The following is a 17,951-nucleotide window of genomic DNA, read 5'->3' as shown; positions in this document are numbered from 1 at the left end:
TTTTATTTAATTTATTAACATTTGATATTTCTTTTATATGTTACCGAATTGTGTTGTGAAACAAAATTATAATTTCCATACAAGGATCAATAAAATATATCTTATCTTATCTTATCTTATCTTATCTTATCTTATCTTGTGGCTGCAAAGAACTTATTCATTTGTTTTTTTTTGTATCTTACAGGTCGAGACACCGAAGAAAGTAGTCATTCAGATGGACGGAAAGACAGAAGGAAGAAACAGAAAGACAAAGCCGACAAAGGGAAAGGAAAGGGGAAAAGATCCAAATCAAAGAGAGGAGAAGAAGGTAGCTTTTTGAATGAATTTAACGAAAAAAAGAAAATTGAAATTTTGTATAATGCAATGTGTGTTCAAAGCTCTTTACAAGGAGTCCCAAACTAACAGCAACACTTAACGTACAGGACGAGACATGTCATGATGCTGTAAGGCCTGATTACCATGTTTTATTTTTCAACAAAGACAATGCTGTTTTAGGTCAGGTACTCATTTTACACCTGAGTGTGGTTAGATAATGTGAATGAAGAAGAGCCTTCTCCAAGGACTTAACTTTCCACTGCCCAGAGCAGGACTCAATCTAGGGACCTTCCAATCTGATGGTGAGCGTCGTACCCCTGAAAAGCACAAAGTCGCACAAATAGATGTTTCTCTCTGCTCTTCCTCCTTTCCCTTTTTCCTCCTCATTCACACCCCACCCCCCCCCCCCCCCCCCTTTCTCCTACTGCTCCTTTTCAATGATCAGTCAGGCAACATTGAATTTTTAACAGCATTTCACATTTTCTAAATATTGTTTATATACTTATTTTCTTTTTCTTTTGTTTTTTTTTCTTTTCCTTTAGTCAGTTTCCTCATGTTTCATCGAAGTGTCTCTTGGTCTATTTATCATATTTCATCATGATTTATTCATTATTTATTTATATCGATGGATGGTCGGCGGGTCAAACCTCTGAAGACTCGATTTTCACGATCGATAGATCAAAACTCTGAAGTCTACATTCGAGCTTTGCGCACTATGTTTTATTTAATTTTGGGCGGATCAGACCTCTGATTCACGTATGTGTTGGAAATGGAATTTATAGTCACAAGTATGAAACTTTGGGTGAATCTTTAGTCCTTTGGTGAAGAATAAATACAATTTTTTTCACATTGCAAAAGACAAAAAGTTCATATTTCTTATCATTCTATTTGTAAATTCACTAATTTATGGGTCTATTTCATACCAGCATAATAATGTTTTGAGACTGTCTGTGTCATATAATATGTATTTGCTCAATCATTCAGTCATTTATTGTTATAATTTATATCTTTGTGATCAGTTTATTGTTTATTAATGTTGTTTTCTCTCTAGATGAGGATCTATTTGGGGGAGGAGGAGGAGGAGGAGGGAAAGAGGATGATTTATTTGGTGGCAAAGACGACGATGAAGATGACTCGCCATTCTCCAAAGGAGGTGGATTATTCTCCAGTAGCAAAGGATTATTTGACGATGATGATGAAGATGATGAGGTGATATGAAGTTTTCTTGATATATTTTTAAATTATTTTTGTTTATTATTTTTTTAAGGGGGGTTGACAATTTTTTATTAAAGTTATTTTTGTTTTCATTCCATTTCATTTTTATTTGATTTTTATTTTTTTTAGTGATTTGATTTGTTTTTTGTTTTTTTTTCTTTACTAAATGCACATGTGCGTGTGCCTTGTGTGTGTGTGTGTGTGTGTGTGTGTGTTGTAAAATACTCAAAACGGAAATCTTGAAAACACGGAAATCTCGAACATATAGGCCTAGTCCCAACTTGTTCGAGATTCCATGCTGCATTGTTTATCACCCCTTTCGCTTGCGAGATGAATGCTGCACCAATGGAGCTATCAGGACCTCTAAATAAAATAATTTTTTAATTGAGCTTAAAATAGCGCAATATCCACTAAATGTGCTCAAAGCGCTTTACAAGGGGTCCCTGGTCAACAGCAACATTTAGCATGTAGGACGGGACATGACGCCTGTTAGGCGATATTACAATTTTTCTGACAAAGACAACGCTGTTAACGGCCAGGTACTCATTTTACACCTGAGTACGGTGAGAGAATGTGAGTAAAGAGGACTTAACTATGCGCCAAGCGTGAGGCTCGAACCCAGGACCTTCCGATCCGAAAGCGAGTGTCATACCACTAGACCACATAGCCGCACAAGGATCATTTGATGTATGAATCATATACATATATATAGTTAGGTATTGATCTCCCTTTGAATTTGCCAGGGTGGGCTATTTGGCAAAGTGGACAAGTCACCGACCAAGGGTCGCAGCAAAAGCAGGACGACAACTGTAGACTCTTCTACATCCTCTAAACATAGAAAGGACTCTGATCTTTTTGGCGATGGCGATGACGGTGAGTAAGGAGTCAAATGTAATTCTCTTGAGGTTTGCCTAAAAAAAAAAAAGCAATATTTGAAAGGAGTAGAGAACCAGCTTTCTCAGCCCAAGTCTGCATCAGGGTATTCTGACATGGCAAAAATCTTTTTTTGCCAAAAAAAAAAATCCCAAATTTTGCAAGCTAAAAACAGAAAAATTTGCAAGAAAATGGGATAGTAAAAATGAAACTACTCTTGATTAAATATCTTTCACTTTCTACACGAGCTTATCAATGTAAAAGAAAAAATATTCTGCTTTTTTCTTTTTTCTTTTTTGGCCTTTTAAATTTAATTTTTTTTTTTGTTTTTTTTTTTTGTTTTTTTTCTTTGCAAAAATATCGGATTTTGCAAAAAAAAATTGCAGATTTTGCGGCTGCAATGCAAATCAGTGATATTTTGCGATTTTTTGCATCTGCAACTTGTCCGCAAGCGATGCAAAAAAACTGCCATGCCAGGGTATTTTCACTGTAATGTTTTGACCAGCTTTCTCAGCCCATGTCTGCATCAGGGTATTTTCACTGTAATGTTTTGAAAAAAGAAGGTGGGTTTTTTTTTCATAAAAATTTCGATTCACAATTGAAGAATTCTTGTCATTATTCTTATTTTGAATTATTTTATGGACGTCTTGTGATGGACCTCGCATTAAAAAAAAAGGACCCTCTAGGAAAGCTTATGAGTTGTTGTTGTTGTTGTTTAGCTTTTAAAGAATACATTCCGCCTAATCTAGTTTGAAATTGCTACCCAATCAATACCAGCGAAAAGGGAAGCAAGGCAGAATTTGAAAGGAGTTATTTATGAGGTTTTTTGCTTGTTTGAGGTTGAATTTGGATGTTTTCTTGTACCGTTTATTTATTTAATTTTATTTATTTATTTATTTGTTTATTCATTAAAAAAAATAATTGAGCTTTTATATAGCGCAATATCCACTTAATGTGCTCAAAGTGCTTTACAAGGGGTCCCTGCCCAACAGCAACATTTAACATTTAGGACGGAACATAACACCTGTTAGGTGATATTACAATTTTTTTTCGAACAGAGACAACGCAGTTAAAGGCCAGGTACTCATTTGACACCTGAGTGCAGTGAGAGAATGTGAGTAAAGAGTCTTTTCCAAGGACTCAACTATTGCACTGAGCTATGCTCGAACCCAGGTCCCTTTTGATCCGAAAACGAGTGTCATACCACGAGACCACATAGCGGCACACAAAAAATGAAATTGCTTGAATCAGGGCTGAATCCAAGACCTTATGAGTCACAGGGAAATACCTTAACTTAACCACTCAGCCACTTTGTCCCCCTTTGCACTCAAGATAGAATGATAAAGCAGTTAGAATAATTAGTCCTGGTTATCCGCCAAAGTAACGTGGCTCAGCGATACGGTCTTTGCTTCCTACCCGAAAGGTATCGAGTTCGATCACCCGCCGCTCGCTGTGTGGCCTTGAGGAAGTCACCTCGCCTTAGCTCAATTTGCGGCGCTGCACTGCTGCTGATGCCTGAGTTATTTCAGTCTTCCCTTGGAATAGACCCTAGAGACAAATTTCCCCTATGGGATGAATAAAGGGAATTTTATTTCATTTTATTTTATTTATTAAGATGAGTTTAATGGCTTTAAGATATCTTTTTTTTTTTTTCTGCAGACCCACCAGTTCAGAGTGCAAAATCTAGCAAGACCAAGTCTCCGCCCAAAGGGGGGGTGTCCATATTTGGGGAAGGAGGTGAGTGAAGTACGCTCTCACATGTGCATGAGCGACTGTAAAAAGTCAAGAGAAATACATTAAGGACACCATAATAAGACAAAAAATGGTCGTATGTATAAAGTATATTCTAAGACAAAAGATGGTCGTGGTATAAAGCATCAGCAAGACAAAAGGCAGTCATAGTGTATAAAGCTTGAATAAGACTGAAGATGGCTGTAATGTATAAAGCTTCAATAAGACTTAAGATGGCTGTAATGTATAAAGCTTCAGTGAGACATAAGATGGTTGTAATGTATAAAGCTTGAGTGAGACAAAAGATGGTTGTAGGGAATAAAGCTTCTGTGAGACATAAGATTTTCATAATCTATAAAGGTTTGGTGAGACATAAGATGGTCATAATGTATAAATTTTTAGTAAGATATGAGATTATCTTAATGTATAAAACTTCAGTAAGACAAAAGATGGTTGTATTAGTATTATATAAAGCTTCAGTGAGTCAAAATATGATTTAAAAAGGATGTTTTAGTTATCTCTTTCATCAACTACAAATTTTTACAATGAAATGAAGCGAAACATGATGAAGGAAAATAATATTGCAGGGTTTTTAAATTTTTATTGTTTGGTAATTAAATACCTTAAGTCGTTGATGGTTTTACTCAGTTTGTCCTTGTTTCTTCTCCTTGACCAATGGTGCCATCTTGTTATCGAGCATAATTTACATCCGTCATTGTTACCAAAGCAAAAAAAAAAATGCTTATCAGGTGACTTGTACTTTATAAAATGTGACCTGTTGGGGAATAAATGAAGTATTTTGAAGCGGTATGAACTCAGGGCCCCTTGGAATGACTTATATATAAAGCCGTATATTTTATACACTTTTATTTAAAAATTTTTTTTTTTTTTAATGAGCTTTTATATAGCGCAATATCCACTAAATATGCTCAAAGCGCTTTACCAGGGGTCCCTGGTCAACAGCAACATTTAACATGTAGGACGGGACATGGCGCCTGTTAGGCGATATTACAATTTTTCGGACAAAGACAGCGCTGTTAACGGCCAGGTACTCGTTTTAACCTGAGTACGGTGAGAGAATGTGAGTAAAGAGCCTTTTCCAAGGGCTCAACTATGTGCCGAGCGCGAGGCTCGAACCCAGGACCTTCCGATCCGAAAGCGAGTGTCATACCACATAGCTGCACAAGGATCAATTGATGTACGAATCATATATATATATATATATATATATATATATATATATATATATATATATATATATATATATATATATATATATATATATATATATATATATATATATATATATATTTATAGTTATTGATCTCCCTTTGAATCTTCCAAACAGTCTTCTCTGTTCCTTTTTCATTTTTCATCACAGGGGCTGATCTCCTGCCCGGATCAAAGTCTGACAAGTCTTCCAGTTCTCACACAGTGACCAAACCCAAGGCAAGCAAGTCAGGAGGAGGAGGAGGAGGAGGAGGATTGTTCGATGATGGAGATGAGGACGAAGAGGATAATTTGTTTGGAGGAATGGGTGGTGGGAAAAAGAAATCGGAGCCGACTGTTAAAAAGGGTAAATATGATATGATAACAATAGTGATGTGAATCATTTGATCATTAGTTACTCACTAATCCATAGGTTTGGTTGTTGATTGTTTTGTTTTTAAATGTCATTTTTGTTTTGATTTTCTTTTTTTTTTTTTTTTTTTTTTTGGAGGGGGGGGGGGGGGGGGGGGGGTTGTTTTGAGGCAACAAAGCATAAAAAGAAGGAAATACTAAAAGATTCGAAAATCTTAGCAAATAAAAGAAACAATATAAACGGTATCACCTCATGTTAAACCCAGAAAGACCAGAGAAAACTTCTGGGCACATCCAGTCTGGAAAAAAAATGATGGTAAAAAATGGAAATATTCTTAATTCTCTCGTTACCAGCAATTTTCAGGACTTCCCCCAAAACTTCACACCTAACTAACATAAAAATATATTTTTTATCACTCAAACACAATACTAGTAACTTCTTGCGATAAAGTTTCTTTAGCAAAACATGCTCTACATCACTCTGTTCATTTAAAAAAAATGTTATGATGTAAAAGAGAAATTTCAATAAGAAATATTGTTGGTTGTATCGTAACAAATGTTACGATTTTCCTATAGTTGGTAAGGAGAGGGATAATATATTCTCAGTTTTAAAATCCAAACTTTATATTTTTTTCTCAGCTCCCCAGTCCAAAACCAAAGTTGATTTGTTTGCCGATGATGACGAAGAAGACGATTTGTTCAGTAGCATCGCTGGGGGAACATCTGGTAGTCGCAAGAGAGGTCAGTCGGGGATCGTCGTGGAGGAGGATGAGGAGGAGAAGCAGAAGAGGGAAGATAGAGAGAAAGAGGAGGAAGCTCTTAGAAAGAAAGCAACGCCTGAGAAAAAGGTATTGTGCACTTAAGATCAATAGTAAATCCCTTTACCATTGCATTGTGTCAATTTTTTAAAAATAGTTGTACACAACAGTTCTTCTTATTTAGTTGTGTGACTTCTGATTATCGGTTTTTCAGCCACAAGCTACAACCGGGACTTGGTTCAGTTTGACTTTTCCTTTTTTGTTGTTGATGTTTTATTATTTATTTTTTCTATCTATCTATCTATCTATCTATCTATCTATCTATCTATCTATCTATCTATCTATCTATCTATCTATCTATCTATCTATCTATCTATCTATCTATCTGTTTGTCTATCTATCTATCTATCTATATCTATATATATATATATATAAATATCTTATTATATATTTTGCAAATTTGATTTTTAGTAACACTAAGGCTTGTATAAGATGAGAAAAGGCACCTGTTAGGCGATGTTACATTTTTTTTGAGTGAGACAACTCTGTTAACGGTCAGGTACTCATTTTACACCTGAGTATGGTAAGAGTATGTGAGGAAAGAGCCTTTTCCAAGGACTCAACTCTGCTGCGCCCAGCCAGGACCTTCCAATTAAAAACGACGAGTGTCATACCACAAGACCACATTAGCCACGCATAACTTTTTGTTTTTTCATTTATGATGTTTCAGCTACCAGCAGGGGCAGTCTCCATGTTTGGTCAAGGTCCGAACCCACTCATCGCTGCCCTCAAGAAACAACAACATCCTCAGTCAGACAGTGAGGTAAGTCAAACTTTGTCCTCAAGTCAGACTTGAACTTGAATTAACAATGTGAAATTGAATGTAAGCTTCAATATAATATACAAAAACTGATAAAATGGATGTTACGGTTCCCTCTTTATCAACAAAACAGGATGAATTACTTACTTACTTAACCGAACCAGCGACCACCTGAGCTCTAGCCCTTCGGTCTTGTGCCATGACGTAGAAGTTAGACGTCTTTTGTAGTTGTTCCAGGTGACTATAACGTGTGTTACTGATGCTTGGATTTGGTGGGAGGAATGTGCATCTCAGGTCTTCAAGAGGTTGACATTCAAGCAAGTGGTGTGTTACTGTTTCATTGGGGTGTTGACATAGGGGGCAGGAAGGGGATGTGTCTTGTGTAATTTTGCAAACAGGATGAATGAAACACTACAGACGAATGAGATAATGTAGTAGTGGTGTTGTTAAGATTCATCTTAACTCACGCATCAGCAGCAGTGCAGGGTGAGGTGACTTGCTCAAGGCCACACAGCGCAACGGCGAGTGATCGAACTCAGTACCTATTGGGTATGGAGCAAAGACATTACCACTGAGCCATGCTGTCCCCTAAATTATAGGGCAGAGAAGTCATCATTATTGACATATATCCGTGCTGCAAGGGTATCACAATGACTACTATTACAATTACTACTCGTGCGGCTATATGGTCTAGTGGTATGACACTCACTTGCGGATCGGAAAGTCCTGGGTTCGAGCCTCGCGCTCATCGCATAGTTGATTCCTTGGAAAAGGCTCTCTGCTCACATTCTCTCTCACCATACTCAGGTGTAAAATGAGTACCTGGCCCATTTACAGCATTGTCTTTGTCCGGAAAATTGTAATATCGCCTAATAGGCGTCATGTCCCGTCCTACATTTAAAATGTTTGCTGTTGACCAGGGACCCTTGTAAAGCGCTTTGAGCACATTTAGTGGATATTGCGCTATATAAAGCTCAATTTTTTGACCATAAATTCTGCCTTTCACAGGAGGACGAATGGGCAGACCAGGACAAAGGTAAACGGTCACGGAGTTCGAGTGACAAGTCATCGACCTCATCGTCCTTGACCCCCAGCAAAGCAAAGGCCATTCCTGCGGCCACCAAAACGTCTGGCAGTTCCTCCAGAAGTAGTAGCATGTTTAATGACGATGATGATGACGACGACCTCTTCAATACCAAGAGGTAGGGAGGAACTCGTCAACTTTCATTTCCATTTCTGGCTTTTATCCTTCTTTGTTTCTAACTTTTTTAAAAACAAACTTTCTTTATTTTAAAAAAATCTTGCTACCGTTTTCTTTTTCTACTTTCATACTTTCGACCTTTCCTATTATTTTTTTTATTTTTTGGAGGGGCCGGAGGTCTTCAGAGCCTTTAGGCTCATGGAGCCAGAGTTAAAACTGGTTTCTTAACGTGAAATAGACAATATAGCAATTGCTTACTCCCCTTTGGATAGGATGCTAGTCAATTGCAAAGTACTTTCCGCCAGAACTAACAGACCCAATCACTGCTGGATGGACAGGGGGTCAGAAAAAATATCGACTGCACCCGTGATTGATCTCTGTCCCTTAGCGTGTGAAGTGAGTGCTCTACTAACTGAGCTATCAGGAGCCCCGTAGGGAGGTTACTTATGTCATTTGTATTTGTTTGGGGGTTGGGGTTTTTTTGGTTTGGTTTGGTTTTGTTTTATTTTGTTTTGTTTTTTTTTTGTTTTACATCTTTCATTCATTTCTTCCCTTTCATTTTCCCGTCTTCTCTTTTTATTTCCTTTAATCATCCCTTTCTGTCTTTAACTTCTTGCTCCCGTGTGCACACTTCTTCTTGGCATTCTTTCATTATTTCCTTCCTTTTTCTTTCTTCATTAAATCTTTTCTCTCATACTTATTTTTCCATCTGCTCTTCTTTTCTTTCTCCCTTCTTCACATTTTTTTCTCAATACTTTTTTCTCTCATTTCCCATTGATCTTTTTTATTTATATAACGAAAATAAAAACGACCGTAGTCCAAAACTATAGCGAGATGAAAAAAACACTATAAAGTGAAAAAATGACCATAGTCCATTGAAAAGGTGGAAGAAAGACTGTAGTCCGATAATAAACAAGGACTCGATTGGTTGACTTGATAACGTGACCTTTTCTAGCCAGTCCCTTTTCATTTTAAAGTCACGTGACGTGTTTGTCTTGATATAGCATGAAAAGTTTCAGTGAATGTTTATGCATTCAGAAAGGATATGAAATAAATCATTATTATTATTATTATTATTATTATTATTATTATTATTATTATTATTATTATTATTATTATTATTACTATTATTATTATTGTTATTTTTATTATTATTATTATTATTATTATTATTATCATTATTATTATTATTATTATTATTATTATTATTATTATTGTTATTATTATTGCTGTTGTTTTTATTGTTATTATTATAATTGTTATTATTATTATCTACAAATTGAATAACTTTTCATGTAATCAATTTGACATTGGTATGCTTTAATTTTAGTTTCTGTGTCTTAATGGGTTTGTATCTGAAGCCCTTAGTGTCTTAGTTGTAATTATTAAGTACATTGTACTTGTATCATAGTTTTTGTTAAGGTGAGGGATATGCTTTCCTGGTCTCCCTTTATCCGCTAATATTACTGTTATATCAGTGTCATCCTATGACTTTACTCAATGTGGATTTTGATGCTTGAGTATTAAGAATTCAATTCCCCTCAACATGTTAAGCACAATATAAATGCATATGGACACTTTACTTCTTTCTTTTCTAATATTATTGTTCTGCTCTTTCATTCAATTAGTCCAATTTCTATCTTAATTTACTCATTTATATTAAGCTTACAAATGACGGAGCTCTATGAGCGCTGATTAACTGTTCACTATAATCATACTGGCCTTATCTGATGTTTTTACCTTTCTTCGTCATGACATGGAGCTGCCTTTTCACTCCTTAAATTAAATTAAATTTTGATATGGACTGATTATCGGACTAAAATTGTGAAAAAATCCAAAATTAACGATTGTTCTATGTCCCAGTCGAAGTGATTATATTTTGTTAAGGATAGTGGCCTTTTTTTCTGGCAATGCAGTACATACTAGTATGTATTCTATGATTTATGATCCCTACCAATGACGACTTCTTTTCTTATTAAAAGAAAGCATCTCAGGCTTCAGGCAGCCTTTGATTCCTCCTGTTTGTCAAATAGATTTGTGTACGTTCAGATGGAAAATTGACTAATGTCCATGATGGGGGGTGGGGGTGAAAAAAGTGCTTTAACAAATCATTAATACATCCATCTTGCCTAATTAAAAAAATATTTAAAGTAAAATAGCCCTTCTTTTACACAAAATAAATTGGAATCATTTCAAATTATTTACGGATTACGTTGGGACTTTCAAAGATTAAAATTGGATTTCCCAAGTTCTCGTAAAACGTGACTATGGTCATTCTTTCATCAAGGTCTTCATATATATATATATATATATATATATATATATATATATATATATATATATATATATATATATATATATATATATATATATATATATATATATATATATATCTATACAAAAGAAAATAAATCATGAGTTGTATTCACTAGTTCAACCATTGGGATCATTTGTTTCCTTGAGCTCTTTTAACAACAACTCACTAAACGCTGCACAAACCTTAAAAATGACATCAAACTGTAAGGGCTAACCCACACCGAAGACTGCCTCCGACGACCCGGCACTGCCGTCCTCTGCCGTCTTCCGGATAAAGACGTCGGGCACCACGGACAAAATCCAAAGACTAAAGAGAAGAGCTGCTAGACCTACCCTGGTCGTGGGAGTCAGTCTCCGTTGGGGGTTAGCCCTAAGTCCCTGAGGGTTCTTGTGTCAGGCTATAGATAGAATGCCCTTGGCTAAGAAGCTCATAACATTGCCATCCGGAAGTGAAACGGACCAACACACAAAACTGTGTGTATCCATTAACGTTTATAGTCGGGCAGTTCAGTGAGAATCACTCATAAACGCGGATGGCAAAAAACAATAACAAAGACCTGAGTGGCGTCATCTTCGAACTATCTATGAGTTGATGGCTACATCCAACACAGTGGATAGACTGAACTAAATGGGCATGATCTATATTACATTTCCATGTGCTCGAGGTCATTGGTCACATTGGAATATGTGCTCAAAATGACCCATAACGTGAAAAGTGTTCACAGTTGTTGAAATATCTAACATCACTTTGTTCAGCTTGTGTTCAGCTTGACACATGGGTATGTTTACAACTTTCATAAACAAAGCAGCGTGTTTACATTTGTTAAGAAATATCCAATCGTTGGACAGCAACAAATCATGTGATTGATGACTTGGTTGGACGAAAACATGAATATAGATCGCTCCCATTGACGTCACTCACCTCTTTGTTACTGATTTTTATTTTATTAATTTTATTATAAGTATAGTCGATAGGCTACATAGTCACTATAATATATCCGCTTGTTATTCCAATGTACATTTTAAGACTTTTAATATTCTTTGCCAATTTTTTATTTAATTTATTAACATTTGATATTTCTTCTATATATTAACGAATTGTGTTGTGATACAGAATTATGATTTCCATACAAGGATCAATAAAGTACCGTCAACTGGGGTTACTTAGGCCACTTAGTAGAATAAAAAAGATTGCTTTTTAAATGGTTAAATTCATGAGTGCTTATTAGATCTATTGGGTTCTAATTATTTAAAAGATAAAAGCTACATGTAATCTATCTTTTAAAATAAGCAATCTTGCTTTCAGTAAGTGGCCTAAGTTACCCCGGATGGCCTAAGTAGCCCCAGTTGACGGTATAGATAGTATGCAGATGACGTCACTCAGGCCTTTGTTATTGTTTTTGCCATCCGCGTTTGTGAGTTGTTCTCACAATAATGTATTAACCTGACTATAAACGTTCATGGTTACACAGAGTTTGTGTGTTGGTCCTTTATACTTCCGGATGGCAATGTTGTGAACTCCTTGGCCAAGCGCATTCTATCTATAGATAGTTCGAAGATGACGTCACTCAGGCCTTTGTTATTGTTTTTGCCATCCGCGTTTGTGAGTTGTTCTCACTAAACTGTATTAACCAGACTATAAAAGTTCATGGTTACACAGAGTTTGTGTGTTGGTCCGTTATACTTCCGGATGGCAATGTTGTGAACTCCTTGGCCACGCGCATTCTATCTATATCTTATCTTATCTTATTTAGCCAGCAGTTTTCATGAATAGATCTCACTAAACTGTATTAATCAGTCTATAAACGTTCAAGTTACACATAGTGTTGTGTGTTAGTACGTTATATCCGACAAGCGAATGTTGTGAGATTTTGGCTAAGTGCAAAGCAGATCTTTGTTATTGTTTTGTTTGTGTGTGTTTTTTTTGCCATCCATGTTTATGAGTAATTCTCATTAAACTTCATTAACCAGACTATAGATAGTATGCGCTTGGCTTAGAAGCTCACAACATTGCCATCCGGAAGTATAACGGACCAACACACAAAACTATGTGAAACCTTAAACGTTTATATTCTGGTTAATACAGTTTAGTGAAAATTACTCATAAACGCGGATGGCAAAAAAAAACAATAACAAAGACCCGAGTGACGTCAACTTCGTTCTATCAATAGATAGTATGCGCTTGGCTAAGAAGCTCATAACATTGCCATCCAGAAGTATAACGGACCAACACACAAAACTGTGTGTATCCATGAACGTTTATAGTCAGGTTAATACAGTTCAGTGAGCATTACTCATAAACGCGGATGGCCAAAAAACAATAACTAAGACCTGGGTGACGTCATCTTCGAACTATCTATAGATAGTATGCAGTTGACGTCACTCAAGCCTTTGTTATTGTATTTTGCCATCCGCGTTTGTGAGTGATTTTCACTATAGTGTATTAACCTGACTATAAACATTCATGGTTACACACAGTTTTGTGTGTTGGTCCGTTATACTTCCGGATAGCAATGTTATGAGTTTCTTAGCCAAGCGCATACTATATATAGATACTATGTAGATGACGTCACTCAGGTCTTTGTTATTGTTATTTGCCATCCGCGTTTATGAGTAATGCTCACTGAACTGTAGCAAGCCGACTATAAACGTTCATGGATACACATAGTTTTGTGTGTTGGTCCGTTATACTTCCGGATGGCAATGATATGAGCTTCTTAGCCAAGCGCATACTATCTATAATTTGATAAGCAATGGCAGTAATATATAAAAGTAAGCGGACGAGACAGGTATTCAGGTATTGATATTATGCGTTTATGTAAAATACTCACAACATCCGCCAGTCGAATTAAACAAACCAACACACAAAACTGTGTGTAAACTTGAACGTTTATAGATCTAGTCTGATGCATAAAAATTAATGAATATATATATTGAGTATATGATATACTGAGCTTTATATAGCGCAATATTCACTAAATGTGCTCAAAGCGCTTTACAAGGGGGCCCTGGTCAACAGCAACATTTAACATGTAGGACGGGACATGCTGTCTGTTAGGCGATATTATAATTTTTCGGACAAAGACAACGCTGTTAACGGCCAGGCACTCATTTTACACCTGAGTACGGTGAGAGAATGTGAGTAAAGAGCCTTTTCTAAGGACTCAACTAAGCGCCGAGCGCGAGGCTCGAACCCAGGACCTTCCGATCCGAAAGCGAGTGTCATACCACAAGACCACATAGCCGCACAAAAAAGTAATCTCTCACAGGCTGTCGAAAACTACATAATAACCAAGGGCGACTTAACTTATGCTCAGATGAGATTCTTCTTCTTCTTCTTTTTTTTTCTTTTCAACATATTTATGGTAACCGTTTAGGTTTTTTTAAAAACATCCGCCAGCCGGATATAACGTAACAACACACACAATTTTAGACAGAACGATATTGACGTCACTCAGTTATTTGTTCGTGCGGCTATGTGGTCTAGTGGTATGACACTCGCTTTCGGATCGGAAGGTCCTGGGTTCGAGCCTCGCTCGGCGCATAGTTGAGTCCTTGGAAAAGACTCTTTACTCACATTCTCTCACCGTACTCAGGTGTAAAATGAGTACCTGGCCGTTAACAGCGTTGTCTTTGTCCGAAAAATTGTAATATCGCCTAACAGGCGTCATGTCTCGTCCTACATGTTAAATGTTGCTGTTGACCAGGGACCCCTTGTAAAGCGCATTGAGCATGTTAAGTGGATATTGCGCTATATAAATGCTCAATTTTTTAATTTTTTTTTTTTCAGCCAGCCTTCTTTATGAGTAGTTCTAACTTAAATTGTTTTAATCGGACTAGTATAAACGTTTAAGGTTACACATTGATTTGTGTGTTTGTACCTTATGTCCGGTCCTCGGATATTATGAGGTTGTTTTTTGTTTTTTGTTGTTGATATTTTTTTATTTTATTTTTTTTTTTGGGGGGGGGGGGGGGGGGGGGGGAGGGGGGGGGGGTATAAACGCTTAGCATCAATTTTTACCGTAAACATTTATAGTCTGGGTGATAAGATTTAGTAAGTTGTTCTATCGATAAATTACGATGTCAAAAATGCTGACTGGGTGGGGATCCTGACCTCCCATAGCGGGCAGGGAGGTACACACTGTCTTCTATCCCCTTATATCTGTTTTCCAACATGCTTTCTGTCTTTGTCTTGGAATGAGATTACTTGGTTTTTGTCCTGGCTCTGGCCGGAATCCTAGCTGGGAAGGAAACAGTCAAATGCATAGTTATTGTTTTGGGAGATGATATTTTTTTTCCTTGTAAATTATCTCTCTGTTATGTATTATTATTTTTATTTTGAATGTATAATGTAAGCATTTGAGTGTATCCCTCTTTGTTGGATTTTGTGCTTGTGTCTGGATGAGACTTATAGGTGATCTCAAACTAAGTACATTGGTGGTATGCTCTTGGAATCTACATCTGATCCCTATTTGTTCTCAGTTCCCCTTTGTCTTACTTTTTCTTGGGTACTTTAATTGTAATTCTAGAACTTTTTACTATCCCATTTTCTTCCTTTTTACTGGCGCTAATATAACCTAAATGTGTTGCAAGCGCCGTAAAACCCTTAAAAACAAAAACAAAACAAAAAAAAATGCTGAGGCCTGAAATTTAGTAAAAGTCTGAGGTTAGTGAATGTATGGTGAGTTGGGGATTATCATAATTATTCGATATTTATTGTTAAAATATAGCCTACAAATGATGGCCAAAATGAGAAAATGATAAAAATAAACGTTATTCATTCATATGGCCATATTGTTTACAGATTTGAATTATTAGAATGAAGATATAAGCGTTATAAAATATAAATTTTACATGATTTAACAAAAGCAATATAGAGTCTCTTAAATGAAAGCACATTCTATGATATTAATATACAAAAAGGCACGAGATATTTACTTGTAGTGCTAGATAAAACGAGAAACTAAACCAAAACAAAGATATTTTGTTATTGTAAGACTGCTAACCTTTACTAACCTTGACCTTGGTGTTCTGACATACCTACCTGTAAGACAACCACATCGTAGATTGCAAATTACCGCATTTTTTTTTTTTTCCTCGAGCTTTTCCAGACCTAGGTATTATTAACATTAGCATTGGAATGGACGAACAGTCAAAATGTTCGAATATTGTTTGCCTTTAAATTTATTTGTTTGCAAACGAATTAGCGAACGATTGACGTCATCAGGCAGTCATTTTGGCAGTAAATAATAAATGATGTCTATTCATCTCCAATGTTGTCTGGATCTCAACGTAGAAGGGGATAAGTGAGGATAGACTTGTTAAAATTTTTTAAAATATAAAAAAATCAAAACACGATTAATGCGTTTTTCGGGCCACTTTCTTAATCGTACTTTTTACAAGCTCAAGCGGTTTGTATGCCCAAATTATTCCATGTTCGCAAACGTAGCGACCGAAAACGCGTTCCCAACTCATTCCATGTTCGCAAACGTAGTGACCGAAAACGCTTGCCCAAATAATTATTCGATGTTCGCAAACGTGGCGTCCGAGAGCGTTTTCTTGGTATGACGTTCGATAAAAAAAACTGCTAACTGCAAAAGGAATAACACGACCGAAGATACATACATATCATCCTGTTGCTGTACTGTGTACGTATGATGATTAGTGCTGATGAAGAAGAGGATGACGGTACCCGTATTCGTGTTATTGTCAGGGATTTAATTCGGCTCCTGGTATTGTATTTAGGGATTTGATACACGGGTAATTATTATTATTATTATAAGTAAACGTTGATTGAAATCAGACAATGTTTCTGCTTGTTAACTTTCATGTTTTCATACGGATAAAACAGTTTAACAGTATCTGTTGAATTTTTGTTGTTGAAAGTAAGTAGCATTTTTGTTTATTCTAGTCTTTGGTAGATTTCATGATATTGTTTATATCTTATCTTATTCAAAGCTGAATATAGGAATGGTCCTTTTATTGCCTTGGCGAAGAAGCTCACAACATTGCCATCCGGAAGATTAATAGCGGACCAACACACAAAATTCTGTGTAACCATAAGCTTTTATTGTCTGGATAATGCAGTTAAGTGAGAATTACTCATAAACATGGATGGCAAAAAAAAAAAACCAATAACAAAGACCCGATGACGTCAACTTCATTCTATCTATAGATAGTTCGAAGATGACGTCACTCAGGTCTTTGTTATTGTTTTTTGCCATCCGCGTTTATGAGTAATGCTCACTGAACTGTATTAACCCGACTATAAACGTTCATGGATACACACAGTTTTGTGTGTTGGTCCCTTATACTTCCGGATGGCAATGTTATGAGCTTCTTAGCCAAGCGCATACTATCTATACAATAGCTTCTGATTACATAATCTCAAATAGCTTGTTATGTATCATTTATACACAGTTTTTACACTTCAATGAATGTAAAGAAGAAATAATAAAAATATATCAATATGGCAATGTAACAGCGAAAATATATTTTATAGACAACTGAAGTTATTGACAATTGCTCATGATAGAATAAATCATAGGGATGCCTTCCGAAAGCTCCTACATCCCCAGTATTCTTCTTTTTTTTTTTAATTATAATGTTCTAGTAGAGGGTTTGGGACGGGGGAAACTTTTTTTTTTTTTTAAAGTCTCCCCTCCCAAACCACCTACTAGAACATTATACTAGGGATGTAGGATCTGAGCTTTCGGAAGGCCTCCCAAATTATAAATGAGCAAAGCTCATCTTATCATGATTTAAATAATAATAATAATAATAATAATAATAATAATAATAATAATAATAATAATAATAATAATAATAATAATAATAATAATAATAATAATAATAATAATATAATAATAATAATAATAATAATAATAATAATATAATAATAATAATAATAATAATAATAATAATAAAGATAATGATCCTACGTAAGTCTCAGAGAAATTCAATAATTCAACCAATGAAATAACTTGTTTCCATGAGCACTACTAACAAACTCACTAGGCGGTGCAAAAACCAAATAATGACGTCAAAATGCCAGTCTTTTTGGGTTTCAGTGTCAGGCTCTAACTTAACGACGGCTACGGATTGAGCGAATGTAGTGAGAACTAATCACACAACTAGTGGT

The 17,951-nt window shown here is 35.8% G+C and overlaps 1 protein-coding gene across 3 annotated transcripts in view; it reads left to right on the top strand.

Annotated features, from left to right (window-relative positions):
• Positions 1-17,951, top strand: part of LOC144956832 (uncharacterized) — a 68,519-nt gene that overhangs the window by 12,434 nt on the left and 38,134 nt on the right. For all 3 annotated transcript variants that reach the window (XM_078887586.1, XM_078887585.1, XM_078887587.1), the window contains exons 12-19: positions 185-307; positions 1,367-1,524; positions 2,274-2,403; positions 4,063-4,140; positions 5,516-5,710; positions 6,355-6,563; positions 7,204-7,296; positions 8,302-8,495. In XM_078887586.1, the coding sequence (XP_078743712.1) occupies positions 185-307; positions 1,367-1,524; positions 2,274-2,403; positions 4,063-4,140; positions 5,516-5,710; positions 6,355-6,563; positions 7,204-7,296; positions 8,302-8,495 (1,180 nt within the window). The remainder of the gene's footprint in view (positions 1-184; positions 308-1,366; positions 1,525-2,273; positions 2,404-4,062; positions 4,141-5,515; positions 5,711-6,354; positions 6,564-7,203; positions 7,297-8,301; positions 8,496-17,951) is intronic.

Source organism: Berghia stephanieae, chromosome 11, assembly GCF_034508935.2.
Source record: "Berghia stephanieae isolate SIO BIC M18660-M18661 chromosome 11, UCSD_Bste_1.3, whole genome shotgun sequence".
Lineage (NCBI taxonomy): Eukaryota > Metazoa > Mollusca > Gastropoda > Nudibranchia > Aeolidiidae > Berghia > Berghia stephanieae.
The sequence above is the reverse complement of the archived record's forward strand: the minus strand, read 5'-3'. Positions and strand labels throughout refer to the sequence as shown.